This window comes from Pelophylax lessonae (genome assembly GCF_965119305.1).
Source record: "Pelophylax lessonae genome assembly, chromosome: 9".
Lineage (NCBI taxonomy): Eukaryota > Metazoa > Chordata > Amphibia > Anura > Ranidae > Pelophylax > Pelophylax lessonae.
The window spans coordinates 135,662,781-135,690,496 of NC_138776.1; the positions used below are offsets into that span (position 1 = coordinate 135,662,781).

The window sequence follows — 27,716 nt, forward strand, 5'->3', positions numbered from 1 at the left end:
TTTACATAGTTCGAAAACTTCTATTATACTCCACCTTCCAGTGCTGGTATGAATGGGCACCCTGTGCCACTATGGGCCTTGTGTATAAATTTTGTGGGAAAGGAATAAAGAAGACATACAATTCTCTAAAGAAAGGAAACACTTATCAGATATTTCTTAAGACACTCCACACTAGAAACGTGCCACAGGTTGCTGTTCTTTATCTCAATAGTCCAAGTTCAAGTAAAACAAGCTAAATGGAACAGCCAATGTTTCACTTTTCAGAACCTCTGTAATATAAAGCAGTATTTCTCAACCAGGGTGTGTCTGGGTTCACTCGGGGGGACCATGAGCACAGGACCCAGTTTGCCCTGGATCAATGTCATGAATTGGTCTGGTGTGAGCAGGCCGCACCCCCAATAGTGTAACAATCAATAACACTCTAGATTTAGGACACAAGGTGGCTTTTAGTGCTATGGTGATGGTGGCCATCTCACCTGCACCATGGCAAAGCATGACTCTGATTCAGGGCAGGTGACGTGTAAGGCTTCCGCCAACATTCAGGAGAAGGGTGAAGTCCTCCAGACTTCCTCTACCCCCTGCTCTCTGCTGCACTGCTGGAGCCAAAGTGTAGGCCTCTGATCTGAAGAGAGGACTATGTAATTGGGAGATTTAGTGATAGAGGGACTCTGAGGTCATGGGAGAAATAATGTATAGGGCGTCTCAGATATATAGGGGCGACTCATGTAAAAGGGGGACCTTAGACAGAAAAGTGAATCTCTGATGAGGCGTTTGTGTACAGTGTCATATGTAAATGCTGATTTACAGTGCTTTATCTGCCATACAAAGCCTAGGCCAATGTTTTTCACCCAGAGAACACTTTTGACAGGCTCAGATAGTAATGCAGTTAATAGACTAACGCTTTAGCACACCACAAAAAAAAAAAAATATATATATATATATATATTTATGTATATATATATATATATATATATATATATTAGTATATATAGTATCTCACAAAACACAAAAGTGAGTACACCCCTCACATTCTTGTAAATATTTTATTATATCTTTTCATGTGACAACACTGAAGAAATGACACTTTGCTACAATGTAAAGTAGTGAGTGTACAGCTTGTATAACAGTGTAAATTTGCTGTCCCCTCAAAAAAACTCAACACACAGCAATTAATGTATAAACTGCTGGCAACAAAAGTGAGTACACTCCTAAGTGAACATGTCCAAATTGGGCTCAAAGTGTCAATCTTTTATGTAGACTACCCTTATTTTCCAGCACTGCCTTAATCCTCTTGGTTATGGAGTTCACCAGAGCTTCTCAGGTTGCCACTGAAGTCCTCTTCCACTCCTCCATGCCGACATCACGGAGCTGGTGGATGTTAGAGACCTTTTGCTCCTCCACTTTGTGTTTGAGGATGCCCCACAGATGCTCAATAGGGTTTAGGTCTGGAGACATGCTTGCCCAGTCTATTACCTTTACCCCCAGCTTCTTTAGCAAGGCAGTGGTCACCTTGGAGGTGTGTTTGGGGTCGTTATCATATTTGAATACTGCCCTGCGGCCCAGTCTCTGAAGGGAGGGGATCATGCTCTGCTTCAGTATGTCACAGTACATGTTGGCATTCATGGTTCCCTCCATGAACTGTAGCTCCCCAGTGCCGGCAGCACTCATGCAGCCCCAGAGCATGGCACTCCCACCACCATGCTTGACTGTAGGCAAGACACACTTGTCTTTGTACTCCTCACCTGGTTGCCGCTACCCATGCTTGACACCATCTGAACCAAATACGTTTATCTTGGTCTCATCAGACCACAGGACATGGTTCCAGTAATCCATGTCCTTAGTCTGCTTGTCTTCAGCAAACTGTTTGCGGGCTTTCTTGTGCATCATCTTTAGAAGAGGCTTCCTTTTGGGATGACTGTGGCTAGAGCACCTATGTTAGAGACCAATGTGTCCAGAAGGTATATACAACCGGACACCAACCATCCAAAAGACCCATTAGGAAATTCCTAATGGTCTTATACTTAAGCAGGGAGCCACCGCAACCCAGGCAGTGTAATGGAAAAATATGTAAGGAAGGAACTAGAAATTACCTCCTAAGAATGGTTGCAATAAGAGATGCTCACACCTGCTGATTTCAAAATTGCAAAAAACTTTATTGAAAAACACGGAGTATAAAATACCCCCTATGTGAGGGGAAATTCAAAAATGATTGAACATACACAAAATGGATACAATTGTGGTGTCAATGAACATGCACAACATAAAAACAATTACAAAAACAATGACTCACACACACATGGCCAGCCACACACACACACCAGAAGAGAGGATACACTGATACAGTTACCAGCAGCATACAGCTCAAATGGAGCTTTGTTAATGCTACCTAGGTGTCTGACCGTGTTTCAGCATGCCACATATTCAAAGATGACGAGAGATATGCTGACCTTATTTTTCACCCACATGGGATAATGACAGGCTTAACAAATTAGTAATTGAAATTCAACAATCCTAACCCTCATATAACAAATCAAGTGTATATGGACCAAGAGAAATGTCTGCGCCTAGCTTAGTACCAGTCTGGTATATACCCTGGTCTGTAATTGGTCAGACCAATGCAGTGATTTATCAATATTTAGGCTTTAGACAAATCATGGCATCCTCTCATGTTAATGAACTGCAAATTCATAGAGTCAACTGTGATTGTATTGACTCAAAGCATAGATGGAATGTCTACAAGGAAGAGGAATGTGGAATAAATGAACGCTGTTAGTCCTTAATTAAGGAATAGTAATTTGATCCTCAATGCAGTGAAATCAAATGGCAATGTGATGGCCACCTTAAGAATTAGTGGACAATTTTGGACCAATTTGGTCATCCAGGGACAGATTGGTGCAGACCCTCCAGATGAACCCGATTTGGGATGGGAGCTTGGGAGAGACGCAGGTAAACTCAACCTCTGCGCAGGCTCACACCGGTGTCAGGTACTAATGGAAGTTGATATTAATTTGTTATGCAGGGTATTACTGATAAGGATATATCATCCGTGTGACCCTCTGCTATATGGAACAGTTCATCCTGATGTACTGACCACCAAGTGCTCACAGCCCTTTCTCAATCCCCATATGTAGCTAAAGGCTCACCATACATCCAGGTGTAAATGGCTGGCTTCGGGTAATGTGCACTCTGGTCGGCTCCTGGAATAATGGTCACTGGTCACAAGCAGCTTCTCCAGCACGCCAAGTATAGGCAGCGTCTACCGCGCATGGCGGTTTGATGGACACAAACGGCTGGATCAAGTTGTGAGTGACTCCTCCGGTGGGTGTGCAGCCGGCGTGTGACGTCAACGCGTTTCGCATGCGTGACGCACGCTTCGTCAGGACGTGACAGCCATGCAGACCAATTTGATTCAGTGTGCGGCATATGGTCTTAGCACTGACAGGCTGAACCCCCACCCTTTAACCTCTGCAGCAATGCTGGCAGCACTCGTACGTCTACTTCCCAAAGACAAGCTCTGGATATGATGCTGAGCACGTACACTCAACCTCTTTGATCGACGATGGCGAGGCCTGTTCTGAGTGGAACCTGTCCTGTTAAACCGCTGCATGGTCTTGGTCACCGTACTGCCGCTCAGTTTCAGAGTCTTGGCACTCTTCTTATAGCCTAGGCCATCTTTATGTAGAGCAACAATTCTTTTTTTCAGATTCTCAGAGAGTTCTTTGCCATGAGGTGCCATGTTGAACTTCCAGTGACCAATATTAGAGAGTAAGAGCGATAACACCAAATTTAAAACACCTGCTCCCCAGTCACACCTGAGGCCTTGTAACATTACCGAGTCACATGACACCGGGGAGGGAAAATGGCTAATTGGGCCCAATTTGGACATTTACACTTAGGGGTGTACTCACTTTTGTTGCCAGCGGTTTGAAGGGACAGCAAATTTACACTGTTATACAAGCTGTGCACTCACTACTTTACATTGTAGCAAAGTGTAATTTCTTCAGTGTTGTTGCATGAAAAGATATAATAAAAAATGTACAAAAATGTGAGGGGTGTGCTCACTTTTATGAGATACTGTATATATATATATATATATATATATATATATATATATATATAACAGATCCAAAATAAATATAAGGTACCGCTTTCTAAAACATTTGTATATCATTAAGGGCACAAGCATTGTACGTATGTCAAGGATTACTTATGATGACCAAATCTGTAAATTTAGAGGTATTTGGTGTTAACTAGCTAGCTATTACCACAGAGAGCCTTAAGAGGTCAGAGAGTGAAGAGAAATCTTTCCTTGTAGGGGCACCAATACAGTCTAAAACCAGACAGAGGTTCTAATTTCTTCCTTAAACTATAGACAAAACTTTTTTTTTTCACTTTGGATAGCGTAAGGAATAACCCCTGTCAAATTTTCTTTCTCTATCTGAGTCACGTTGGGGAGATTTACCTTTACTTCCTATCCCATAGCCAAACAGGAAGTGAGAAGAAATCCCTGATAATTAAGGGAATTCATTGGGGACCCCCAGGTCACCACAATTAGTGTCCCCATTGGAAGAGTTCCCCTCTATTACTTTTCTGGGGACAAGAAACTAAAAAAGAGTATTGGTAGTTGGACTTCGTTGGCACAACAGCAGGACACAATGTCATAAAATTTATATATTTATTAGAGTATATTAAAAAGTATTTCGGAATATAAGCATATACAAAAAACAAAACATTTTAAAAGTTATGACCTGACAGTCTGGGGACAACCCAAAATTTGTGGGTTATTTTTACATTCACTTTTAAAGATATTGGTAAAGAGGCGAAATAGAGAGGGAGAATCTCCCTAGCGGGGGCACAGAAAGCAATAAAATCTGACAAGTATTCTAATCCCTCTCCACTATATCCAAAACTAAATAAAAAGTTGTGCCTTTAGTTATACCATAAACAAAGTTAAAATAAAGGATTTAGTCAGTGGATTGGACAGAATTAAAGCCAAAGACAACCAAGCAACTACAATTCTTAAAAGGAAACCAACAATGACAGCTCCATATTTCATATGACATAAAGGATATAAGGAAAAAATCTGTATTTATGTCTATTTTTTTGTTTTTAAAAGGGTATGTATTCATGTCTAACTTAGTGTCAACCAAATGCTTCAATATAAATCTCTAATTAAATTGAAGAAAATGAATGGTTATACATTTTGGGATTAGTGCTAATGCTGTTAACAGTTTTAGAATATTACAGGTAATGAAGGAAAATAACAAACATCAGAGGTGGACCATTCCATTTAAACAAAGCCACATGCATTTCCCAGCAGAGCAGATGCTGCATTCATTCAATGGGATGCTGAAGGATTTACAAGGGTAAAGAGAGAACACAAAGGTTAATTGTATTCATCAGCTTATTACTGGGTTTTTGTTTCGTTAACAATCCTATATAGCTTTCCTGGAAGTGGTGATTAATAGCCAGCTGACTACCTACAATTCACTATTATTCTTTTAGATGGGATATATATGAGAAACACTGAAGGCCATCCCTTTGCATCTGTTAGCTCAGACCACACAACCATTGGGATAGACTATTTCTACTCGAGACTACCGGGGCATTCTAAAAGGCAGCTAAAGCTACTGGTGGGCCTGCTATGCATGACATCAGTGGTCTACCAAAAAAATGATTACTATAGGTTTGCTTGTCATCAATGTATAAAACTGCGGTCAGAACATGGAGCATAAAATACAAGTAGACATCTACAGAAAACCTCTAGACTATAAATTAACCTTTGACTAAATCATATATCTCCAGAATTAAAGGATGTCCTATGTACTTTGTCCGCTTGGGCCATTTTTTACCTATTGACATGTGCTTTATTTTCAAAAATGTAATGGAAAACTCAGGATCTGTTTTTGGGTAAGAAGCTACTAAGCTGCCAGATAAATGAGGCTACCCCAGGGAATCAGTTTGATCAACGTGGATAAAATCAGCATTTTGGATCATAAAATTACAGCATATCTGCAACATACAGTGCCATGGAATGTGATGACATCTTTGTACTTGCACATGCGTAAGCTGGCCATACACTAAAAGGACATAGTTCGACAAGTTTAGTTTTAGAAACATTCTTTCGATTATAGAGAGTTAGTGAGTTCAAATTGACGGTACTTTTTAACCCGCAGTTTTGAGAAAATTTGAAGTAGAATGGAAAACTTTCTTGAACAAATTAATTTCTAACAATAAATGTGATTTTCATTCAGGCAATTACATTCATTGCTAAATTGAATGCTAAAATCAGAAAAAAATTTGAAGTACTTTTGATAGACATTCGTTGAATGTACTGATGAGAATTTTCATACAAATGTTCATTTGAACCTTTGTTCATTAATCTACTTGTAAGGCCAGCTTCGGACATTATTTGCCATTTACTTAGAAGAATCTGATGACCCCATTATCATCAAGAGTCACATGAAACCTCTTCAAGTAGTACAACCAGTGCAAAAACACCTGGCGTCCAAATAGTAGTGGCAGTTTGGTCCAAGAGGTTTACTCATCTTCTCAACCATCTTGATAAAAACAAATAACCATATATGGACAGCCTTAGGTGTTCTAAGGTTGTCTATACATGGTTATTCATTTTTTCATTCAGCCAGTGAGCAGGTTACACTGATCGTCCTAAACTTTTCCAACATACTTCTTCAACAGATAGCGATTAAAAAATTGAGTTCTGTCGAGCAGGGCGGGCCACACACTGATCCCAGAAGAGACTGGCCAAATTTTGATTGGTGTTTGACCATCTTTAATGGACTTTACTGTATCTGGTTTTCCTTCAAGTGCTTTAGAGCCGGTTCACACTAAGGTGACACGACTTCGGGGGGCGACCTGTGAAGTCGCGTGCACCGCCACTTCGGCGTGACTTGCAGGGACTTCACATAATGGAAGTCTATGCAAGGCGCTCCGAGGTCGCCCAAAAGTAGTACAGGACCCTTTTTCTAAGTCAGAGCGACTTGTATTGCTCCTATTAGAACGGGTCCTGTACTACTCAATGGACCGCGACTTGTCAGGCTGACAAGTCGTCTGACATGTCGCGGCAGTGTGAATGGGCTCTTAGGCATTTATATTTCTGCAAATGTGTAAATAGCAAAACTGAGCTAATAAACATGTCTCTGATCACACACATCTACAGAACCACCAAGGAGTCTGGGCATGAAAGCGACAACCAAAAAAAGAACAAGGACTCCACATACAGAGGGAAAGGAGTGTGGAGGCCCATCAATGACTTCTAGGAGGGTCTGCAGATCTGGCCTTACATCACTGCAAATACCCATCAATGGTAAAAAACATTAATGGCAGCTTGGTCTCCATTCAGTGCCAGGTTCAAAAACGAGAAGCACTTACCCTAGTGCCTGTGCCATGGATAATGTCCTCTGGTGTATCATAGATCTCACTCTCCATTTGCACTGTTTGCTTCTTTTCATGTGAAACCTTTACCCGCAGGATGCGAAAATGCGACCCCCCGAGATCCAGAGCGATGAAATCTCCCTTTTCTATTAAACAAGATAAGAATTAAGTATATCTGTTGACAGCCACAAATGCTTCCATATCCCTATATAGTTAAAAGACATCAGGATAGCTTGTTAAAATTAGAGTCATTTCACTTCACCAATAACACAAAGTAAACACTGCAACAGATGTCCATTCATCCTGCCGGAGTGATCTCAGAGATAAGGTTTAGCTAAACACTTTATAATTCCAACAGCAAACATTAAATTGTCACTCTGCAAGTAATTTGGTGACAGCATCATTAAATGTTGAACAGTAAGCTAAACATCTGTGAATTTGTGAGATTAGGACCTGGTTCACACTCTAACTTGCATGTGAATCACACAGGAACCGCACTTCTCTGCAATGTGCATGCGATTCAGTGCGGTGTGATTTGAGCCCATTTATTTTGAATGGGCTCAAATTGCACCAAAAAAATTGCAGGCTCTTTTTCGGAACCGCGCTGCAACCGCATCGCATGGTCATTTTGTACCATGCAATCTGGTGCGGGCAAACCACACTGTGCTTGCTAACCAATTGGGGGTGTCGTTAAATTTATTTTGACACCCGCAGGGGATCCCAAACACAGTGTGACTGTAATGCGGTGCGGGAAACACGCAGGGATCGCTGTAATGTGGCCTACGACCTCAAACCAGGGAAGCACATGCCCATGCTCTGGGATGGCGGGTCGCCAAGCCCAGATCAGGGTTACATTGTCAGTCAGGTTGAAAAACGACACAAGTCCATCTGGCTCAACCAATAAAAAAAAAAAAAAAAAAAACAGTAATGAAAACCCAACCATACAATCCCATATACACAATGCTATACCTGCAGTTGATCCAGATGAAGGCGAAAAAACCCCAGCAAAGCATGATCCAATTTGCTACAGCAGGGGAATAAAATTCCTTCCTGATCCCCTGAGAGTCAATCGGATATTCCCTGGATCAACTTTACCTATAAATATTAGTACCCACTTATATTAAGTACACCTAGGAAAGAATCCAGGCCTTTTTTAAAGCAATCTAGAGAGCTAGCCAGAACCACCTCTGGAGGGAGTCTATTCCACATTTTCACAGCACTTAGGTGAAGAAACCCTTCCGCATATGGAGACGAAATCTGTTTTCCTCTAGGTGTAAAGAGTGCCCCCTTGTCCTCTGTGTTGACCTTAAAGTGAATAACTCAACACCAAGTTCACTATATGGACCCCTTATGTATTTATACATGTTGATCTTATCCCCCCTTAATCTCCTCTTCTCAAGAGAGAATAAATTCAGTTCCTCCAATCTTTTCTCATAGCTGAGCTCCTCCATGCCTCTTATCAGTTTGGTTGCCCTTCTCTGCACTTTCTCCAGTGGCCCGATATCCTATATTCCTAATACAAGAAAGGACTTTGCTTGCTTTGGAAACTGCAGCTTGGCATTGCATGCTATTATTAAGCTTGTGATCTACCAGAACACCCAGATTCTTCTCCGCTATGGATTCCCCCAGTTCTACTCCACCTAGAATGTACGATGCATGCATATTCTTAGCCCCCAAGTGCATAACTTTACATTTATCAACATTAAACTTCATTTGCCACATAGTTGCCCAATGAAACAGTGCATTAAGGTCAGCTTATAAGTTGAAGACATTCTGTTAAGAAGTTATTCCACTGCAAAGCTTGGAGATAGTGAGCAACAGGTTGCTGACCTGCCATCCCAGAGCATCAGGGTGCATGGAGCTGGCGCAGGTAGCGAAGGAAGCAAGCGGTCGTGGAGGGAGCAGGAGCCGCAAAAGCCAATGCTTCCTCTGTAGCGCCGGCTCCTGTCCTAGACGGAGTGATGCCAAATGCACTTTTTCTGGGATCATTCTAGCAGCCTGGAGAGCGATGCCAGCGTAAGCTGGAAGAGGAAAAGGTCGGTGTATTAAATACCACATACACTGCACTTTTGCAATGGGTGGCTGTTCTGCCACTGGTAAAAGTATGTTTTATTATTTTGAAATTCCAACACTTCTGGCACAGAGATCACTCAAGTTTTGTACATTGCATTTATCTGCGATTACATGCGGCTGCATTTAGCTGCGGTAGTAAATTCTTCCCTTTTCTGAAGCTACAGATTTTTTATTTTTCCTTTGTACTGCGATTAACTGCGTTTTTGTACAGATAGCTCCTGGACGCTGTCAATTTTATTTTTCCTAAAAGTACAAGACTGTATGTTGTTAAAACGTTGCTAAATGCAGTGTGTGAATGGAGTTATAGGTATAGTTATATATGCATTGTCTGCATTTAGCTGTGGTAAATAAGTTCCTCTATCTGCAGCTAAAAACTGAAATCCAACCACCCGTGTGAAAGGGGCCTAACTCTTATCTACACCTTGCAGATCCATCCTTGTGGTTTCTGCAATGAAACTTTAACATTCTGTAGTGTACACAGTAAGTTATAATGTATCTCCTATTGTATTTCTATTTTACCCCAATTAGAAAATTATTTAAAATACATTTTTAAAACTAGTACTAAAGATGGAGCCAGAGGGGCATCATATTCTGTACTTTACTATTGTTGTTTAAGGCTCGGTTCACACTATTGCGATGCGGGAAGGCTGCGAATTCGCAGCCTGTTCCCGCATCGCACACGCACCCCCGGCAGTTCACACTGCCATATGCGATCCGCTGGGGGTGTCAATGTAATCTTAACGACACCCCCAGTTTGATCGCATATCGCAGTGCGATCGTGCAGTTCGCACAGGATCGGATCGCACAAGTGTGAACCGCTGTGCGATCCGATCCTGATGCGGCAGCAAAAATGCCTCCTGTGCGTCTTTGCTGCGGGTGCGGTGCGAATTTAGCCATACAAACTGTATGGCTAAACTCGCACCGCACAGCTGATCGCATGTCATGTCGGAGCAGTGCGCTCCGACATGACATGCGAACCCGGCACACGCAGAAGTGTGAACCGGGTCTAAATCTACTTTGTATCTTTGTGACTTTTTAGATTATCTTTTACGTGAGATGGATACAGAATAGATGTTATTCGTTTCTATACAACATAGATATAGGAAAAAATTGTTAAATTTAACCACTGAGGCTTCTCAGGTGAACACACACAGAATGAATAAAAAACACAAAAAGGAGAAGCATGCTCACTGCTCACAGATAAGTCATTGTGTATGTGCTTATTGGTTGCAACAAGAGGTGGCAAGGTCATTGGGCATTGGAACCATGTCAATAGCAGGTTCCTACAAAAAGACAGATGGCTGAGTCCTAGAGGTCAGTCAGCATCCACAGAAGCACACAATCGAGGTCATCTCTAAGGGTACGTTCACACTGAACGCGGGTTTGAAATTGTGCGAGTTCAGCTGAAACCGTGCGAGTGATTTCAAACCCGGAGTTTGGGGGCGATTTGAATGACACCAGTTCTGTCTACTGAAATCACCCCCGAAAATGGCAAAAGTAGTGCAGGAACTACTTTATCAAAATTAGTGTGGCGCCGCAAAGTCAGCATCGCACCGTTCAGGCAGTGCCGTTGCCGGCAATAAGCTGCGATTTGGCATGTCATTCGACATGTTAAATTGCATGTCAAATCACATCGATGTAAACGGGGGCTAAAAGTGAAAAACTTTTTTTTTTTGTGTACTACGCTTAGATGTATTCCACTACATGTGTTGTTGCTCTGCAACTTACTTATACGTTCATGTTACAACATGCCAAGTGAAATAATCCCTGTCAATCAAATCGGAATTCCTTTATGTGGTTAATATATCTAATAATCTGGGTATTAATTCCTTGTTTTTTTCATTTTACATGACTTTATTTGAAGTTTTATCTGCATTTATAGTACATGCCCACCAACTTATCCAGCAGAAGTGACAGGGACAGGAACAGGAACAAACTGCTAGGGGTGCTTACATTATTCATTGTGTTAGGTGAGCCAGTATATTATTTTACACTTTAGGGTCCCAGTACATGAGGCTCTGGTGTTAAAGTGGGGGCGAGAGGCACAGGGGCACCGTCCAGCTCTGCTGCCAGCAGCTTGTTAAATTCTATGAGAGGCTGGCAGCTGCTGCGGCTCACCGTGTGCTACTAATGTTTAGGGCAGTATGCACCTAGGGACAAATGCCCGAGACACTAGAAGTGTGCCCGGAGTGTACAGGGCCTTAAACGCTGGCACCACTCAGTGTTCAGCACTATCCAGCTGCAGCCTGCCACAGACTTTGACAGGCTTCCTGCAGCGGGGTGGATGCAAAACGCGGCTTAACGCTGTTAACAAGCTTATAGCCGCGTTTGATGTTTTTACTGTAAAAACGCTTAAAAACACAAACGCTCAAAGGCGGAAAAATGCGGCTTAATGCTTTTTAACCACTCGCCGACCGCCTGCCGCAGTTTTACGTAGCCCTACGTCGGTTGCGTTTGTGGTGCTGGGGGGCTCCACTAGGCAGCGGGGATACCGATCCACGAGGCCGGCGGCCGCGTTTGCCGCCAGGCACCCGCGATCGCTCCCCACTGACAGTTGTAAACAAAGCTGACCGTTCTTCTCTCTGAAATGATCACAGAGCGCCTGTGATCCTTCTATATAGGAACACAGGTCTCTGTGGTCATTTCATAAGCCCATCCCCAATACAGTTAGAAAACACTCCCCTGGGCTCACACTTAACCCTTTGATCACCCCTAGGTTAACCTCTTCCCTGCCAGTGTCATTATTACAGTAACAGTGTATATTTTTAGCACTGATTACTGTAGTAATGTCACTGGTCCCCCCAAAAGTCAAAAACGTCAGTTAGGGGTCCGATCTGTCCGCCGCAATGTCGCAGTCCCGCTAAAAATCGCTGATCGTTGCCATTACTTGAAAAAATAACTCTTTCCTCTAGTTTGTAGATGCGATAACTTTTGCGCAAACCAATCAAATTACGCTTATTGCAATTTTTTTACCAAAAATATGTAGCAGAATACAAATTGGCCTAAAAGGATGACAAATTTTAATTTTTACATTTTTTTTTTTGGGAATGTTATATAGCAGAATGTGAAAAATATTGTTTTTTTTTTTTCAGAATTGTCGCTGTTTTTTTGTTTATAGCGCAAAAAATAAAAATCGCAGCGGTGATCAAATACCACCAAAAGAAAGCTCTATTTGTGGAAAAGAAAGGACATCAATTTTATTTTGATTCAGTTTTGCACGACCGCGCAATTTTCCGTTAAAATAATGCAGTGCCAAATCGCGATAAATGGCCTGATCATTAAAGTGGCAAATCCTTTCGCTCCAGAACTGGTTAAAAACGCGGCTAAAAGCACATTTTTAATGCTGCTTTTTCCTGACAGCAGCGCTGGCATTTTTTAAAAGTCCTGTGTGCATGAGCCCTAAAAGTTCTGCCTAAGGCCTCTCTGCCACTCAAAAGGCCTCAAACCTGCTCATTTTGTTTAGTGGGTGGCCCTGTATCTCTTGACTGAAAAAATATATACAGTACTTTTATGGCCAGCTTTAGGCCTGGTCATTAAGGTGGCAAATCCTTCCGGTCCAGAGCTGGTTAAAAACACGGCTAAATTGGCATCTTTAGCGCTGCTTTTTCCTGACAGCAGCGCTGGCGTTTTTTAAACGTCCTGTGTGCATGAGCCCTTAAAGTTCTGCCTAAGGCCTTACTGCCACTCAAAGGGCCTCAAGGCCTCAAACCTGCTCATTTTGTTTAGTGGGTGGCCCTGTATCTCTTGACTAAAAAAATATATATTTTTATGGCCAGCTTTAGGCAGAAATTTTAATTTCAACATTTTAAATATATATATCTTTATATCCAAAAAAAAAAAAAAAAAAAACGGTTTCTGCAACTGCTCAAGCACCTCTGACAGTGCTACAATGTGTCCCCAATGTCACTGACACTTTTCTGGACAGATCGGTAGGCACGTTAATGTGTTGAAAAAATATAAACAAAGGCATGTTAAATAGAAATAAACTAATACTAAATACTGTCATTATATGTAATAATCATTATTATTTGTTGTGTTTGTGGTCTTTTATAAAACCCTGCTATACTGTTAATCCAACGTGTAACCATATAAAAAAGCTTTATATACGAGGTACACTATCTACAAAATAGGTTTTTACTGAGTTCAAGGAATGAACAGGTGCTGGGGATGCTATCAGAAACAGACTGAATCAATCTTACACACTCCGTCCTTCTCATTTCTTTAGCGCCCTGTATTTTTAACCAGTGTGTATCTCAGCTGTCATTAGTCTCTAGCTAAATATAGGAACAGAAGTAACCAGAGACGCAGGCAGCACAAATTGCTGTCTGTGAAATGTCACAGAGCAGGTTTTATCAAACTAATGAGCTCACCGCTCTAAAGGTACCCATAAACAAAAGACGGTGATTTTATGTCTGGACTGACACAAGATTGTCCTTTAGAATAACTGTGACCTAACTATGTAGGACAGTACAGGGAATGTGTGCATTTTCATGCCCAGTGCCAGCCTTTTCCCTGTAGAAGAATAGTGATCATCATGGGCAATTTATCAATTCTTTCCCCAAGATTAGTCAGTCCAATAGGTATGTGCAGCCTATGGCATTAGGGTGGGCATCCCAAAACTCAAACACAAATGCTTTCCTCTGCAGCACTGGACGGTGAAGGAATGGGAAGTGCTCTGTGCTGAGCAGCTTCCTATTCATTCACAAACTGAAGCATAGAAAACAGTTTACTATGCTTCAGTTATGAATGAACGCAGTGAGTGTGTTAACTTAGAAAAGGAAGGGTCCGGTGAATGACAGATTGACTAGCCCTTTCCCCCACTCTCCATCCTGAAGCAGTAGCTGAGAGGAGAGGAGAAAAGAGAAGAGGATTCTCTGGCCCTGTTGGTCCTGGTCGCTCCCCTGCCCTCTCCCTTGCTGAGACACGAGACACCTCTGACTGATGGAGCAGCCCGGTGTCGATCTGGGGCGCCCTGGTTCCCCGATGTCTCCCCTGGCGTTCTGAACCCTGCTTATTGGAGATGGTCCCCCCCCGGGGGGGTTGCCCTCGATCCCCCTTCTCTGGAGCCGTGACTAATTGGGAGCAGGACCGCGCATGGCGGCTGCTGGAGTGTCCCCTGCACCCTGACTTTTTCGCATGCCAGTTTTCCGGATTTGACTTGGATCCCCACCTGCTCCCCCCCCCCGGTTCCCCCAGATGTTGCCAATGCCCCCCACTGCTGTTGTTTGTATGTGCTGGTTTCGCTTCTTTGACCGCGAGACGCCCCAGGGGAATCCCTGCGCTCTGGCGGTTACAGTGGCTACCAGGAATGTATCTACCATTCACTGTGCTCATGTGGACTCGCATTTGACTTTTCTCTGAATGTCTCGCTGATAGGTTATCCCCCCTTGGGATGATTGCTGCCGTTAGCGGGGGGGAGGGGGGGCCGGGGGGAGGGGTTGGCTGGCCCATGTTGGGGACTTGCTATTTTAGGGCTGAGGCTGGTGTGGCTGGAGGGGATCTGTTCCCTGCTCTCTGCACTCATCCGCCTCGGCCCATGTGTCTGTGTCACCGGCGGGATGTGTGTGGAGGCCTGGGAGGGGGACGGCGGGTGGTGGCTCCCCTGGGATGAGAAGTGCCGGGAGATATGGGTGTGGGAGGGGTGTGGGAGAGGGGCGGGACCGTAGGAGACTTCGTTGGCTCTCACCTCTGAATGTTACCTCATTATGACTGTATGTTTGTATATTTTGGATGTGTCGGACGGTCATCAGAACTGCGCCCCTGGACGCTCTGTACTGACGTCCGCGCCCCGCCTTTAGGGTGCGCAAGCACCAGAGCCGACCCTGGGGGGTCGTGTTCTTACGGGCGATGGAGCCCAGAGGGTGCCGTTACTCGTGATTGGTACCCGAAGATACGGTGGCGGCCCCCATCGCCCCCCTCTTCCTGGAGTCTCAGGGGGGTTGGCGGCCAAAGATGTATGTGCTCATTCCTATCAGGTTATGTGACATATATTCTGTTATCAGGCAGTTCTGTTTGACGTGTTGAAGCGGGGATTGCGGGGGTGGGGGCTCATCCCTCTACCCTAGGCGGTCCCTTCTACCTCCATTTTGTTTTTTCATAATTGGACGGGGGAAGCTCAGGTCCGTGAGCTCTGCTATCCCTGTTCCGTTTTTTTTTTCAGGTTCTTGTCCCCACTAGGCCTACGCCCCAGATAGTGGTCCCTTCCCCATTCGGGGGGACTTGCGGGGCGTCTTGACCCTCGGTTTTTTGGTACTGTAACTACCCCCCCCCCCCACCTCCTCTTGTTGTCTGTTTGCCTTACCCCCTTCCCCCTTTTTTTTGTGTCCCTCCACCTTCCTCCTGATCTATCCCCCCTACCCCTGCTCTCCACCTCCCCATGCTCCCTGCCCCCTTCCTTTCTCTTCTTGTCCTACCCCCTTTCCTACCGGTCAGACTTTTCTAACATAGTTCCCCCCCATGGATCCAGTGCGGGTGACCTCGATTAACGCCAGAGGGCTCAATGTGCCCGAGAAGCGCCGAGTCCTGCTGGGTGAACTGAGACGGCTCCATGTGGACGTCACCTTCATCCAGGAGACTCATTTCAGGGAGGGTGCTTTTCCCCTCCTCCAGAACAGGTTTTTTCCATGCGTGTATCACGCCCCTAACGCAGAATCCAAGTCCAGGGGGGTATCTATTCTGATATCCAACCGGCTTCCCTGGACCCTGCAGGACCGTAGAGTCGACCCGTGGGGCAGGTTTCTGTTCTTGAAGGGCCTTCTGGGTGAAGTTAAGATCACACTGGCCACAATTTATGCCCCGAATGCTCATCAGGAGGTCTTCCTCCGTAAGACACTGACTGCTTTGGTAGACTTTGCGGAGGGCAGACTCATCGTGGGCGGGGACTGTAATATCCTGCTGGATCCGTCTTTGGATACCTCCGCGGGCGTCTCTTCGGTGCCCCGTGGCATCCGGCGGCAGGTCCAAACGCTGTTGCATGACCTCCAACTGGTGGATGTGTGCCGTATCCTGCATGCGGGTGAACGAGATTACACATTCTTCTCGGCACCCCACCAGGGGTATTCCCGTATCGACCTCTTCCTGCTGCCCCACAGGCTCCTTCAGTCTGTCGTGGGGGTAAAAGTGGGATCTATTACTTGGTCGGATCATGCCCCGGTGACCCTGACGGTCAACCTTAGTGGCACTGCCAGGGCCTCCGATTGGCACTGGAGGCTGAACAAGAGTCTCCTCCAGGTGCCGGAGGTACTGGCAGACGTCACACAACAACTGCGATTATACTTCCAGACAAACTCGGATCAGGATAGTGACCCGGGGGTGATCTGGGAAGCTCACAAGGCGGTGATCCGGGGGGTCCTCATCCGCCACGGATCGCGCCTTAAAAGGGAGAGAGAGGCCAAACTCAACTCGCTACTCGCGGAGGTGGTACTCCTTGAGGACCGTCACAAACGGAGCCTCGACCCGACCGAAGGGGCGGCACTGACGCGCCTCCGGGATCAGATAGCGGATCTCCTACGCTACCGAGCCAAAGCGGCACTCCAACGCTGTGGGAAGATCTTCTACGAAGCCGGAGACAAGTGCGGGAAGGTCCTGGCCCGATCCCTTCGGGAACGACAGGCAGCCTCATATGTTCCGTACCTGGTTGATGCTGATGGCAACAAGGTACATTTGCCTAAGGATATTGCACAGTCCTTTGGGGCTTTCTACGCCCGTCTCTATGGCATCCCACAACCGCCTTCGCATCTTCTCCCCCTCTCCTCCTATCTGGATGAGATCGCGTTGCCACGACTATCCTCGCCGGATCGGGAGGCCCTTGACTCCCCCTTCACCCAGGAGGAATTGGCGGCGGTGATCTCCTCGGCAAAAAAGGGTAAGGCCCCGGGACCGGACGGCTTTACGGTCTCCTACTACCTGACCCTGCAAGCCCTGCTGGCCCCCCCTTTACTGCGCCTCTTCAACGTGGTGGGTCGTACCTGCGGGTTCCGTGATGAAACGCTGAGCGCCCACATCTCGGTCATCCCCAAGGAGGGAAAGGATCCCTCGGCGTGCGGCAGTTACCGCCCGATTTCGCTCCTCAATGCTGACCTAAAGTTTTTCACGAAACTTTTGGCCCTCCGCCTTCAATCCCATCTTACTGATCTGGTGCATTGGGACCAGGTGGGCTTTGTTTCCTCCCGAGAGGCGAGGGACAATACGACTAAGGTCATTGACTTAATCCACCAAGCGCGGGCCGGTAAGGTCCCTTCTATCTTTCTGAGCACCGACGCCGAAAAGGCCTTTGATAGGGTCAGTTGGCCCTACATGTTCGAAGTGCTTCGGCGATTCGGTTTCGGTCGTCAGATGTTGGCCTGGATGTATTTTTAACGGTACCCGTCAGGGTTGCCCCCTCTCGCCTTTGCTCTTTGCTCTATCCCTGGAGCCCTTTCTGGCGAGGGTTCGTTTGAACCCGAATATCTCCGGAATCCGGGCAGGAGGCAACGCCTTCAAGGTGTCTGCCTACGCAGATGACCTTCTCTTTACACTCTCTCAACCTTTGATCTCCCTACCCTGCCTCATGAAGGAGTTTGAAGCGTTTGGGTTGCTGTCTAACTTGAAGATAAACTTCTCCAAGTCGGAGATCATGGGGGTGGCCCTCCCTGCTGCACTGCGGGATTTGCTCGCACTTGACTTCCCGTTCCGATGGGCCACGGCTGGTCTTCGGTATCTGGGCACATGGCTATCTCCAGACCCGGCGGACTTATACAAACTGAACTTTCCGCCACTTCTCTCGACGATCCGCTCTCTGCTTGATAAATGGACGAGGGGCTTGCACTCGTGGTTTGGACGGTGCAATATCTTGAAAATGTCGGTTCTACCGAAGCTTCTCTATCTGTTCCAAGCTCTCCCGGTGAGCATCCCGACCTCCTTCTTCAGACAGGTCGATTCTGCCTTCACACGATTTGTCTGGGCTGGGGGGAGACCGCGGTTGGCCCGTCGCCTGCTAGTTTTGCCCAAACATCATGGTTGCGTAGCTCTTCCTGACGTCCGTCGTTACCACCAGGCCGCCCTTATGACGAGATGGATTGACTGGGCGCGCCACGCCGAATTGAAACAGTGGGTAAGTTTAGAGGGATCCCTCTTTTCAATCTGCCTTCCTAGGGCCCCCTTGATTTTGCGGGACCTACCGGCGGAGGTCAGGCGTCACCCTACCATTGGCCCGACGTTGCGGACGTGTGCCTCGGTGGTGACTAGTAAGAACCTCTCGGATGGACATTCTCCGCTATTCCCGGTTTTGGGGAACCCGAAGTTCCCTTCGGGGTGTGCGGGGGACAGGTTTGCGGATCTTGTCACGGAGGGCCGCTTCCAGGCATCGCACTTTCGGGAGGGAAATGGTTGGGTATCTCTCTCGCAGCTGACCTCGCAGACGGGAGGTTTCCGCCTGTCCCGGTGGCAGGCGCTGCAGCTCATCCACTTTCTCAGGAGCCTGGGTCCTCCGTTGGAGTTCGGGAGGGACCAGACCTCGCTGGAACAACTGCTGGATACGCATGGTGCTATGCCCCACACCCTTTCCCAGCTGTATGCTCTCCTTTCCGCCCCGCCCGAGGACTTCGTCCTTCCGGGAATTTGTAAGTGGTAGAGGGAGCTGCAGAGAATGTTTTCAGCTCCAGAGAGAAGCAATATCACCCGTTTTGCTCTAAAATCATCTGCACCCGTATTCAAGAATGTAACTACAAGATACTCGTGCACTGGTATTACTCTCCGGAGAAGCTGCACCGCGTTTTCCCGGACTCATCGGACAGATGCTGGCGGTGCCTGCGAGAGAAAGGTACCCTGTCTCACATCTTCTGGTACTGTCCACTGATTCGGGGGTTCTGGATGGAGGTGCGAAGGATCGCCCAAATGATGACTGACCGGGTCATCCCGGATGACCCGGCCTTCTTCCTACTACACTGCACGGGCATTGCCCCTAAGCGATATAAAAAATCTGTGCTCAGGCACCTTGCGGATGCAGCTAAATCATGTGTCGCCCTCTGTTGGAAGAGCACTTCCCCACCTACGATCTCACTGTGGCTCCGTAGAGTCAAATGGCTCAATGACCTGGAAGATTTGGTGCTCACGGCGGAGGGAGAGATACACCCAAACCTGGGCATGCTGGAATGCCTTCATCCTTTCCCCTGAGGGATTGGCTCTGAGTGGAGTCCCTGGTTCCCCTGCGGTATGACTGGCGTCGGGACCGCCCGCACGGGATGGGCTCTCCTTGCTTCCCCCCCTTTTGGATCAGCGTTTTATACTTGTCCTTGGTCTCATGACCGACTTGCTGTCATCCGTCACTGCTCCCCTTCTTTTCACCCCCCTCTGACATCCCTCTTCCCCCCTACCCAGCTGTTGTTTACCCTCCCCTTGACTACCCCCCCCCCCCACATGTTTTTTCCTCAACTTTGCCCGTCGTGGTCCAGGTTTTTTCGTTTTCTTTTACACCCCCTTCTTTTTGATGGTTATTTTTCTGAACATCCTCATTTTTCGGGTCCCATGAGGTTTGTTGATCCGGATACCACTGTATTCATCATTCACATTTTCCTGTAGCTATTGACATGAACCAGGCCCCAGGCTCCCTGTGGCTAGAGATTGCTATAACACTTATGGCTACAGTGCCTTTGCTGTGAATTTTGACTTGAACTTCTCTGTAGTGTGTTTATGCTGTACGGATCATTGACTCGAATGTATTCTATGTTATAGTCTGGACTTCTATGTTTATCATTTATACGTTGTATGCTTATTACGTGTTTAATAAAGAAATTTGAAAAAAAAAAAAAAAAAAAAAGAAAAGAGAAGAGGAGGGGGGGGGGGCAACACGGGGGGGGGGCCCCGGGCAGTAGGGGGAGTCGGCCCTACACAGAGTAATTAGGATGTGCCGACACGCCTATGGTCAGCCCAGAAGTTTCTGCATGTGTCACTGTGGTTCTCAGACATAAAATAATTTCCTAACAGCCCTAAGGCCTCGGATACTCTATCCAAAATGGAGAAAAAAAAGAAGTTTGGCTTTACTTTTTGGTTCTTCTTATTCCAATACAAACTTTTAATCTGTTGAGATAGATGTTCATCATTCACCCTGGCAAAAACAGGCGGCTGGCCGCATGGACCTGCAAAGACCTCCTTATGTGCACATCAGTAAAGATTCGATGTGGGCGACACCAACCCTAGTGGCGTCACTAGGGTTGGTGTCACCTGGTGCGGTAAAACATGGTGTCACCCACCAGGCCTTATTTGCAAGGTTGGATGATGAACATCTATCTCAATGGGTTCAAAGGTTTGCTTGGGTTCAAGGAGATTTAAAGCCAAACTTTTTGTTTTTTAATTTTGGGGGGAGAAATAACTTCTGTTAGTTTTTTATTTTTTCCATCTGTGTCCCATTAGGGAGATTTTCCTTCACTTCCTGTTCCATAGCCACAACAGTAACTAGTCCAAACTAGTAGCCCTGTTTCAGTGTACTGCTACTCTCTCTGAAACAGAAGGTCTTGAAAAACAGGCTGAGTAGCAATAACGTGAGGATAGTTGGTGCCCCTAAGTAAATAAGGGCTCTAATGCTACCTCATTTGAAAAATGGTTACTCGGCAGGCATGAAAATCCAACCCCCCACAACTGATTGTATACAAAGGGGGTTGGGATGCCTGTGACATACACTGCTCCAAAAAATTAAAGGAACACTTTGAAAACACATCAGATCTCAATGGCGAAAAATTTCATGCTGGATATCTATACTAATATGGACTGGGTAATGTGTTAGGAATGAAAGGATTATACATTGTTTGATGGAAATGAAAAATATTAACCTACAGAGGGCTGAATTCAAAGACACCCCAAAAATCTAAGTGAAAAAATGATGCAGCCGGCTAGTTCATTTTGATGAAATTTCATTGCAGGAACTCAAAATGGTACTCAGTAGTTTATATGGCCCCCACATGCTTGTATGCATGCCTGACAACACCCTGGCATGCCCTAATGAGACGACGGATGGTGTCCTGGGGTATTTCCTCCCTGATCTGGACCAGGGCATCGCTGAGCTCCTGAACAGAATGAGGTGCAACCTGGCAGCATCGGATGGACTGAAACATAATGTCCCAGAGGTGTTCTATTGGATTTAGGTCAGGCGAGCGTGGGGGCCTTTCACTGGTATCAATTCCTTCATTCTCCAGGAGCTTGTTGCATACTCTCGCCACATGAGGCCGGGCATAGTCATGCATCAGGAGGAACCCAGGACCCTCTGCACCAGCGTAGGATCTGATAATGGGTCCAAGGATTTCATCCTGATACCAAATGGCAGTCAGGGTGCCATTTTCTAGCCTGTAGAGGTCTGTGCATCCCTCCATGGATATGCCTCCCCAGATCATCACTGACCCACCACCAAACTGGTCATGCTGAATGATGTTATATGCAGCATAACATTCTCCACGGCTTCTCTGGACCCTTTCTTGTCTGTCACATGTGCTCAGGGTGAACCTGCTCTCATCTGTGAAAAGCACAGTGAGCCAGTGGCGGACCTCCCAATTCTGGTGTTCAATGGCAAATGCCAATCAAGCTCCATGGTGCCGGGCAGTGAGCACATTGCCCCTTTAGAGGACTTTTTTCTGATTGTTTGATCAGAGACATTCACATCAGTGGCCTGCTGGAGGTGATTTTTTAGGGCTATGGCAGTGCTCATCCTGTTCCTTCTTGCACAAAGAAGCAGATTCCAGTCCTGCTGATGGCTTAAGGACCTTTTACGGTCCTGTCCAGCTCTCCTAGAATAACTGCCTGTCTCCTGGAATCTCCTCCGTGCTCTTGAGACTGTGCTGAGACACAGCTAACTTTTTGGCAATGGTATGTATTGATGTGCTATCCTGGAGGAGTTGGACTGCCTGAGCAACCCTTTAGGGTCCAGATATCGCCTCATGCTTCCAGTAGTGACACTGATCCTATCCAAATGCAAAAGTAGTGAAAAAACAGTCAGAAAACATGAGCAAGGAAGAAAATGTCATTTGCCTCCCCCTGTTCCTGTTTTTGAGGTTGTCTCATTGTTGCCCAATTATTGCACCCGTTTTAAATTTCAATAACACCGAAGCAGCTGAAACTGACTACCAACCCCCTCTGCTACTTAACTGACCAGATCAATATCCCAGGAGTTTAATTGACTTGATGCTATACTCTTAATTAAAAAGTGTTCCTTTGAGAAGTGTATTTGACTTTGACAATGTCCTAATACTAAGTCAATGATGTCACAAGCATTCCTGCCCCATTGTTACATGCAGCTGCAGTGCAGGGAATCTCCCCAAACACAGATTATTGGGCCAGTGTTGATGTGATCATATGGCAGTATCCCACAAGTTTGGGCGAACTTAACTCAGATTGAGTTTGGATTCAAACCCAAGCCATTCCTATATGATACCATGGGTAATAATGCCATGTCACCTATCATTGCTTTTGAACAGGCACACTGCGTCCCTGCCCACCCTCTCCCTCCTGGAAAACCCCTTTGACCAATTCTAGCCTTTTAACTGCCAGGAAAAAATTGATTGTAAAGGCTTATTTTTAAAACAAAAAAACAACATGTTATACTTCCTGCTGATTGTTTTGCACAGAGTGGTCCCCCACCAGTGCTCTTGGCTCTTCCTCTTCTCCAATTATCTCTATAAAAAGCTACTTGCTATGAGGGCACTCGTGCGGGTTCGATCCTGAGCCAGGCTGTGTGCTCCTCCTTCCCTCCTCATAGGCTTTGACTAACAGCAGCAGAAGCCAATGATTACCGCTGCTGCCGAGTCTCCTGTTAGAAGAGAGAGAAGGGAGAAGAGCTGCTGGAGATGGGCACAGGGCTGGATCGAGATTGAGTTTAGGTAAGTGTGTAGGGGAAGGACCAAATTTTAAAACGTTTTTTACCGGGGGCATAACTACAGGGGTTGCAGAGGTTGCAATTCCAACTGGGCCCTATGCTCCAGGGGGCCTGTGTGGCTCCCCTGTACAACTGGATAGGAGGGACGGTGGGGGCAGCATGTAGAGAAATCACTGTCCTGTCTTTTCCTCCTGTAGCTGCAGGAGGAAAATGGAGGAGATTGGTTCCTCTGTATGCTGCCCCTGCTGCTCCTCCTATCCAGTTCACTTGTGTTCTGCTGTCTCTGGGCCCCTGTGCGCTCCCCTGTCCCCCCCCCTTCCCCTACTGTGCTGCCGGCTTCCTCCCTCCCCTCTCCTGCTGGCTGCTGCAGGGGATGTGTCACAATAGAGAACCAGTAAGGGGTCGGTAAATATGTAATTTACCAGCTCCTTCCTTTTCTGAAAGGACAGAGTCATAGTCAGTGACATTTAAAAAAAAAAAAAATTATAAAAAATAATACAACTAAAATATTAAAAAATAAAAACTACTGACACCAGTGGGTAAACTTCCAGGATCGCAAAGGTCACACCGGGCCCTGGCATTCTACCACCGTGGGGAGGCCGCAAGATGGCAGGAAGGGGGCCCACTGCAGAACTTGTGAAAGGGTCCCAATGCGGGACTGTAATAAAGGGCCCCGCAACAAGAGTATACTGCCCAGGATCAGAGGGAAGAGCCCCAGGTTTGAAGGGAAGGGCCCCGGCCAGGGGTCCGGGGAGCCCTTCATGGTTTCTTGCACTGGGACCCTGAAGGTTCTAAATACGCCTCTGTTTTTTACCTTAATGTAGATAATGCCTTTTACAACCACTTTAATATATAAGTTTGAATACCTTTAAAATAATGGTATTCTCTGATTGTTCCACGGAGGTTTAGAAACAGCAGGTTGGGTTTCAAGATGTAAAAAAGAGGCTTCAAAAGCTGATGAGTTAAGAGCATTTTTATCAACAATTGTACCTCTTTTCTCTGAAAAGTGAATGGAATACACTTTGAATGGCTGCGTTATGTAGCGGAAGGGCGGAGAAGTGAGAATTGTGCCCATGATTTTGTGAGATCATAGCCAAGAAATTTCTCAATGAGATGTATCAATGAGATGTAAAAAATAGAGGCAGGAAAATGACATTTAAAAAAATTAAATTTAGGTTAATAAAAGACTTAACAGAGAGGGATAATTAATTGTATTTTTATTTATATCAGGACATTCCTGTGAAACTCAACTAAATGTATTTAAAGGCTATGCCAATACACTTGGGATACAAAAAATGTCTTGATATGAAAAAAAAAAAAACAACACAATTATTTATGAATGATTCCTTACCTATAGATCTTTTATTTCTGTTAAATTTACTGTTTTTAAAGTGGAATTCCAGTCTAGACCTATCTAAAAACATCTCCCACCCCCTATTCTAACTACCATGTAGAAGGAAGATGCTTATATTCTCATGGCGCTCCAGTTCGGTCGAGTCATCAACCCCCAGCAGCAGCTTCAGGAGAAAAGATGGACAGCTGACAATGGATGCCCCATAGTAAGGCTATGGGTGATGTCACCGCCTGAGCACTCCAGCCATTGTTGGCACTCTCTCCTTTTCCCTGAAGCTGGGCACTGGGGACATCAGTCAGTGATAAAACCTGGTTTGGGACCTGGAATCCAGAGACTTTGCAGAGACTAAGGAGGGATGGATTCTCCAAACCTGGGACCAGATTCTTAATGAACCTTGCTTTGTGCACTGTGTGCAGTCATGTTGGAACAGGAGGGGGCCATCCCCAAACTGTTCCCAAAATGTTGCGTTTTGGTATGCTGACGCCTTAAGAGTTCCCTTCACTGGAACTAAGGGGCCAAGCCCAACCCCTGAAAAACAACCCAACACGATAACCCCCTTTCACCCAATGATTTGAACCAGTGCATACTAGCATATTATGCCTTTAACTTGCAGGTTAAAAAAAATAAAAAACAACCAACGGTTTACAACTGCTTTAATGTTTTATGGTCATACTACTTAACGTGACAATGACAAAATATATGACAACTTGGAACACAATACAATCCCCTTCTCTTCCCATCTTTAAACTTTTCCTGAGAAGACCAGAAGTCCGGGGCAGCAGGACTCAGGCCAGGTTCACACTACAATGGACAGCTGATGGAATGCTTTACTGCTCCAGCAGCTGTCTGTTGCCGGTGTAACGTTAAAAAACCATACCCCGTGAAGAAACCATACCGTCGTCACTTCCTGTGAGAAACAGCTGAGCAGCGACGGACTGCGCATGCTCAGAGAGCCGGAAACATCATGGAAGAGCAGAGAAGATGACAAGTGCGCATGCTCAGAAGGTATGAAATAATTACGGTAGTGAAAGTAATGTTAAACTTGCGGCGGTTACATAAAACAGCGCGGCTGCACTATGAGACATCTCCGCTCCTATCCTTGTAACTTTCCTGATGTGGGCTAATAAATATGAAAGCGGCGGCGGGTGTATGAGATGTAAATGTCGGCTCCGTGATCCGTTTTTATATTTATTACCCCAGATCAGTGAAGTGACAGGGTGAGGAGCGGAGATCACTCATAGTGCAGAGGAGCTGTTTTAATGTAACGGCGGCAAGTATAACATTAAACACACTGCCGTGAGAAATCCATACCCTCCGGAAGTGACGAGGGTATGGTTTTCTCACGGGTATGGTTTTTTCACGGAACACCGGCTGTGTTAGGGATCAATGTATCACATGGCTCCCCCTTTTTTTTTATGTTTTGCTCAAACTTTATGTGAAGTGTACAAAACTAACACTTCATTCATGGCAATGTACAGCAGTGCGATGTGCTGCATTTCTGTACAGTGCCATGCGATAAAACGCAGCATGTCTGCATTGCAGTGTGAACGGGACACAGGAAACATTTTATCTTGTGTATCCTTGCGGTGACAGATGTTTTACAATGCAGTAAAACGCCTGTCACCACACATAGCTGGACAGTACAAAATCAGGCTAATTTCTGCACTGAAACCAATCAGCTTCTAACCTCAGCTTGTTCAATTAAGCTTTGGCAATAAAACCTGAAAGCTGATTGTTTTTTTATGCAGAAGTGATTTTGCACTCTCCAGCTTTAGTAAATAAACCCCATAGTGTGAGCAGGAGCCAGCAGCACTGAATGCTAAAAAGTTCAAGTGCTGGGCCTGGGCTAAGAACTTTAACAAATAGTTTACTGGGGTATGTTAATTTTATTGTGCTCAAAGTGTTATGGTAAAAAAAAAAACACTGAGGGTTTAGGGAATAGTACTTTAACCATTTTCCTCTTGCCTCGGCATCCCTTTAAATGCTGAGGTGGGAAAGATCGGCCGATCAAATGATTGGATGTTACAGTGGAGTGGTCACATGATTGGGAGCTAGCTACCGACCAGTAACGGGATCAAGAGCTGTCTTTTCAAAGCTCGGTCTCTGTGCTGGGAGCGTACAGTGAGTGTACTACCAGCTCAGAACCATCAGCCACCCAGCGGCGCAAAATGTGCCGCATGTGGTCGTTAGAGCCAACGTGGGTTATGCAGGCAGCAAGAGGTTGAGTTATAGATGTATATTCCCCCTAAATGCATAATGATAAGAGTTCCTCTGAGCTCTGATTGTGACCTGAGCGGTAGTTTAGTAATTCGTTTTTATGTAGAAGTGATTTTGCACTCTCCAGCTTTAGTAAATAAACCCCATAGTGAGAATTCCGCCTAAGGGAGCAGGAGCCAGCAGCACTGAAAGCTATAAAGTTCAAGTGCTGGGCTAAGAACTTTAACAAATAGTTAGACCCAGTTTGTATGGGAAGTGCTTGGATTTCCTCAATGGGGCAAAAAATCTGGGGAAACAACAGTATTAGGAATATTATAAATATAAGGCCTCATTCAGATGGGCCCTGCAGCTCCGAGTAAGTGGCCCCAAACTCAGACAGTCTGCGTTTGTGGCTGCTCACCCACACCTGCATGGCTGCCATGTTGGGATTAGCAGCCCGTGCGGCCGTTACATCCCAATAGACAAGAGTGGGTTGCCTGCATGCAGCACCTGGCAGCTGAAGCCACATAGACATGGGCTAGGGGTGTCCGCGTCCATCTGAATGAGGCCTAAGAAGACCCAAAAGGAAGGTCGGACTATACTGATATTACAACACTGGGAATTTGAGATGTGTGTTTTTCTAATCAATATAAATCACTTTGACCTGCCTCTGACTAGGTGACCTCTGACAACCATACTGCAGACTTCAGCTGAGACTATTGCACAATTACCACAGAAGAGATGAGTCTAAATATGTGACGCCCTTTTTAGAAGTACATATAGGCATGACCTTTAGGATATTGTATTTGTCAAAGCACAGGCTTATCATTTTTCAGAGGCTGTGCCCTTTGCTGTCAGGGT

At 45.8% G+C, this 27,716-nt stretch overlaps 1 protein-coding gene across 1 annotated transcript in view; it reads right to left on the reverse strand.

The window, feature by feature from the left end:
- The window catches only part of LOC309563136 (hexokinase-1), a 103,728-nt gene that overhangs the window by 33,835 nt on the left and 42,177 nt on the right, over positions 1 to 27,716 (reverse strand). The window contains exon 3 of the mRNA XM_082267454.1: positions 7,393 to 7,541. Within this exon, the coding sequence (XP_082123580.1) occupies positions 7,393 to 7,541 (149 nt within the window). The remainder of the gene's footprint in view (positions 1 to 7,392; positions 7,542 to 27,716) is intronic.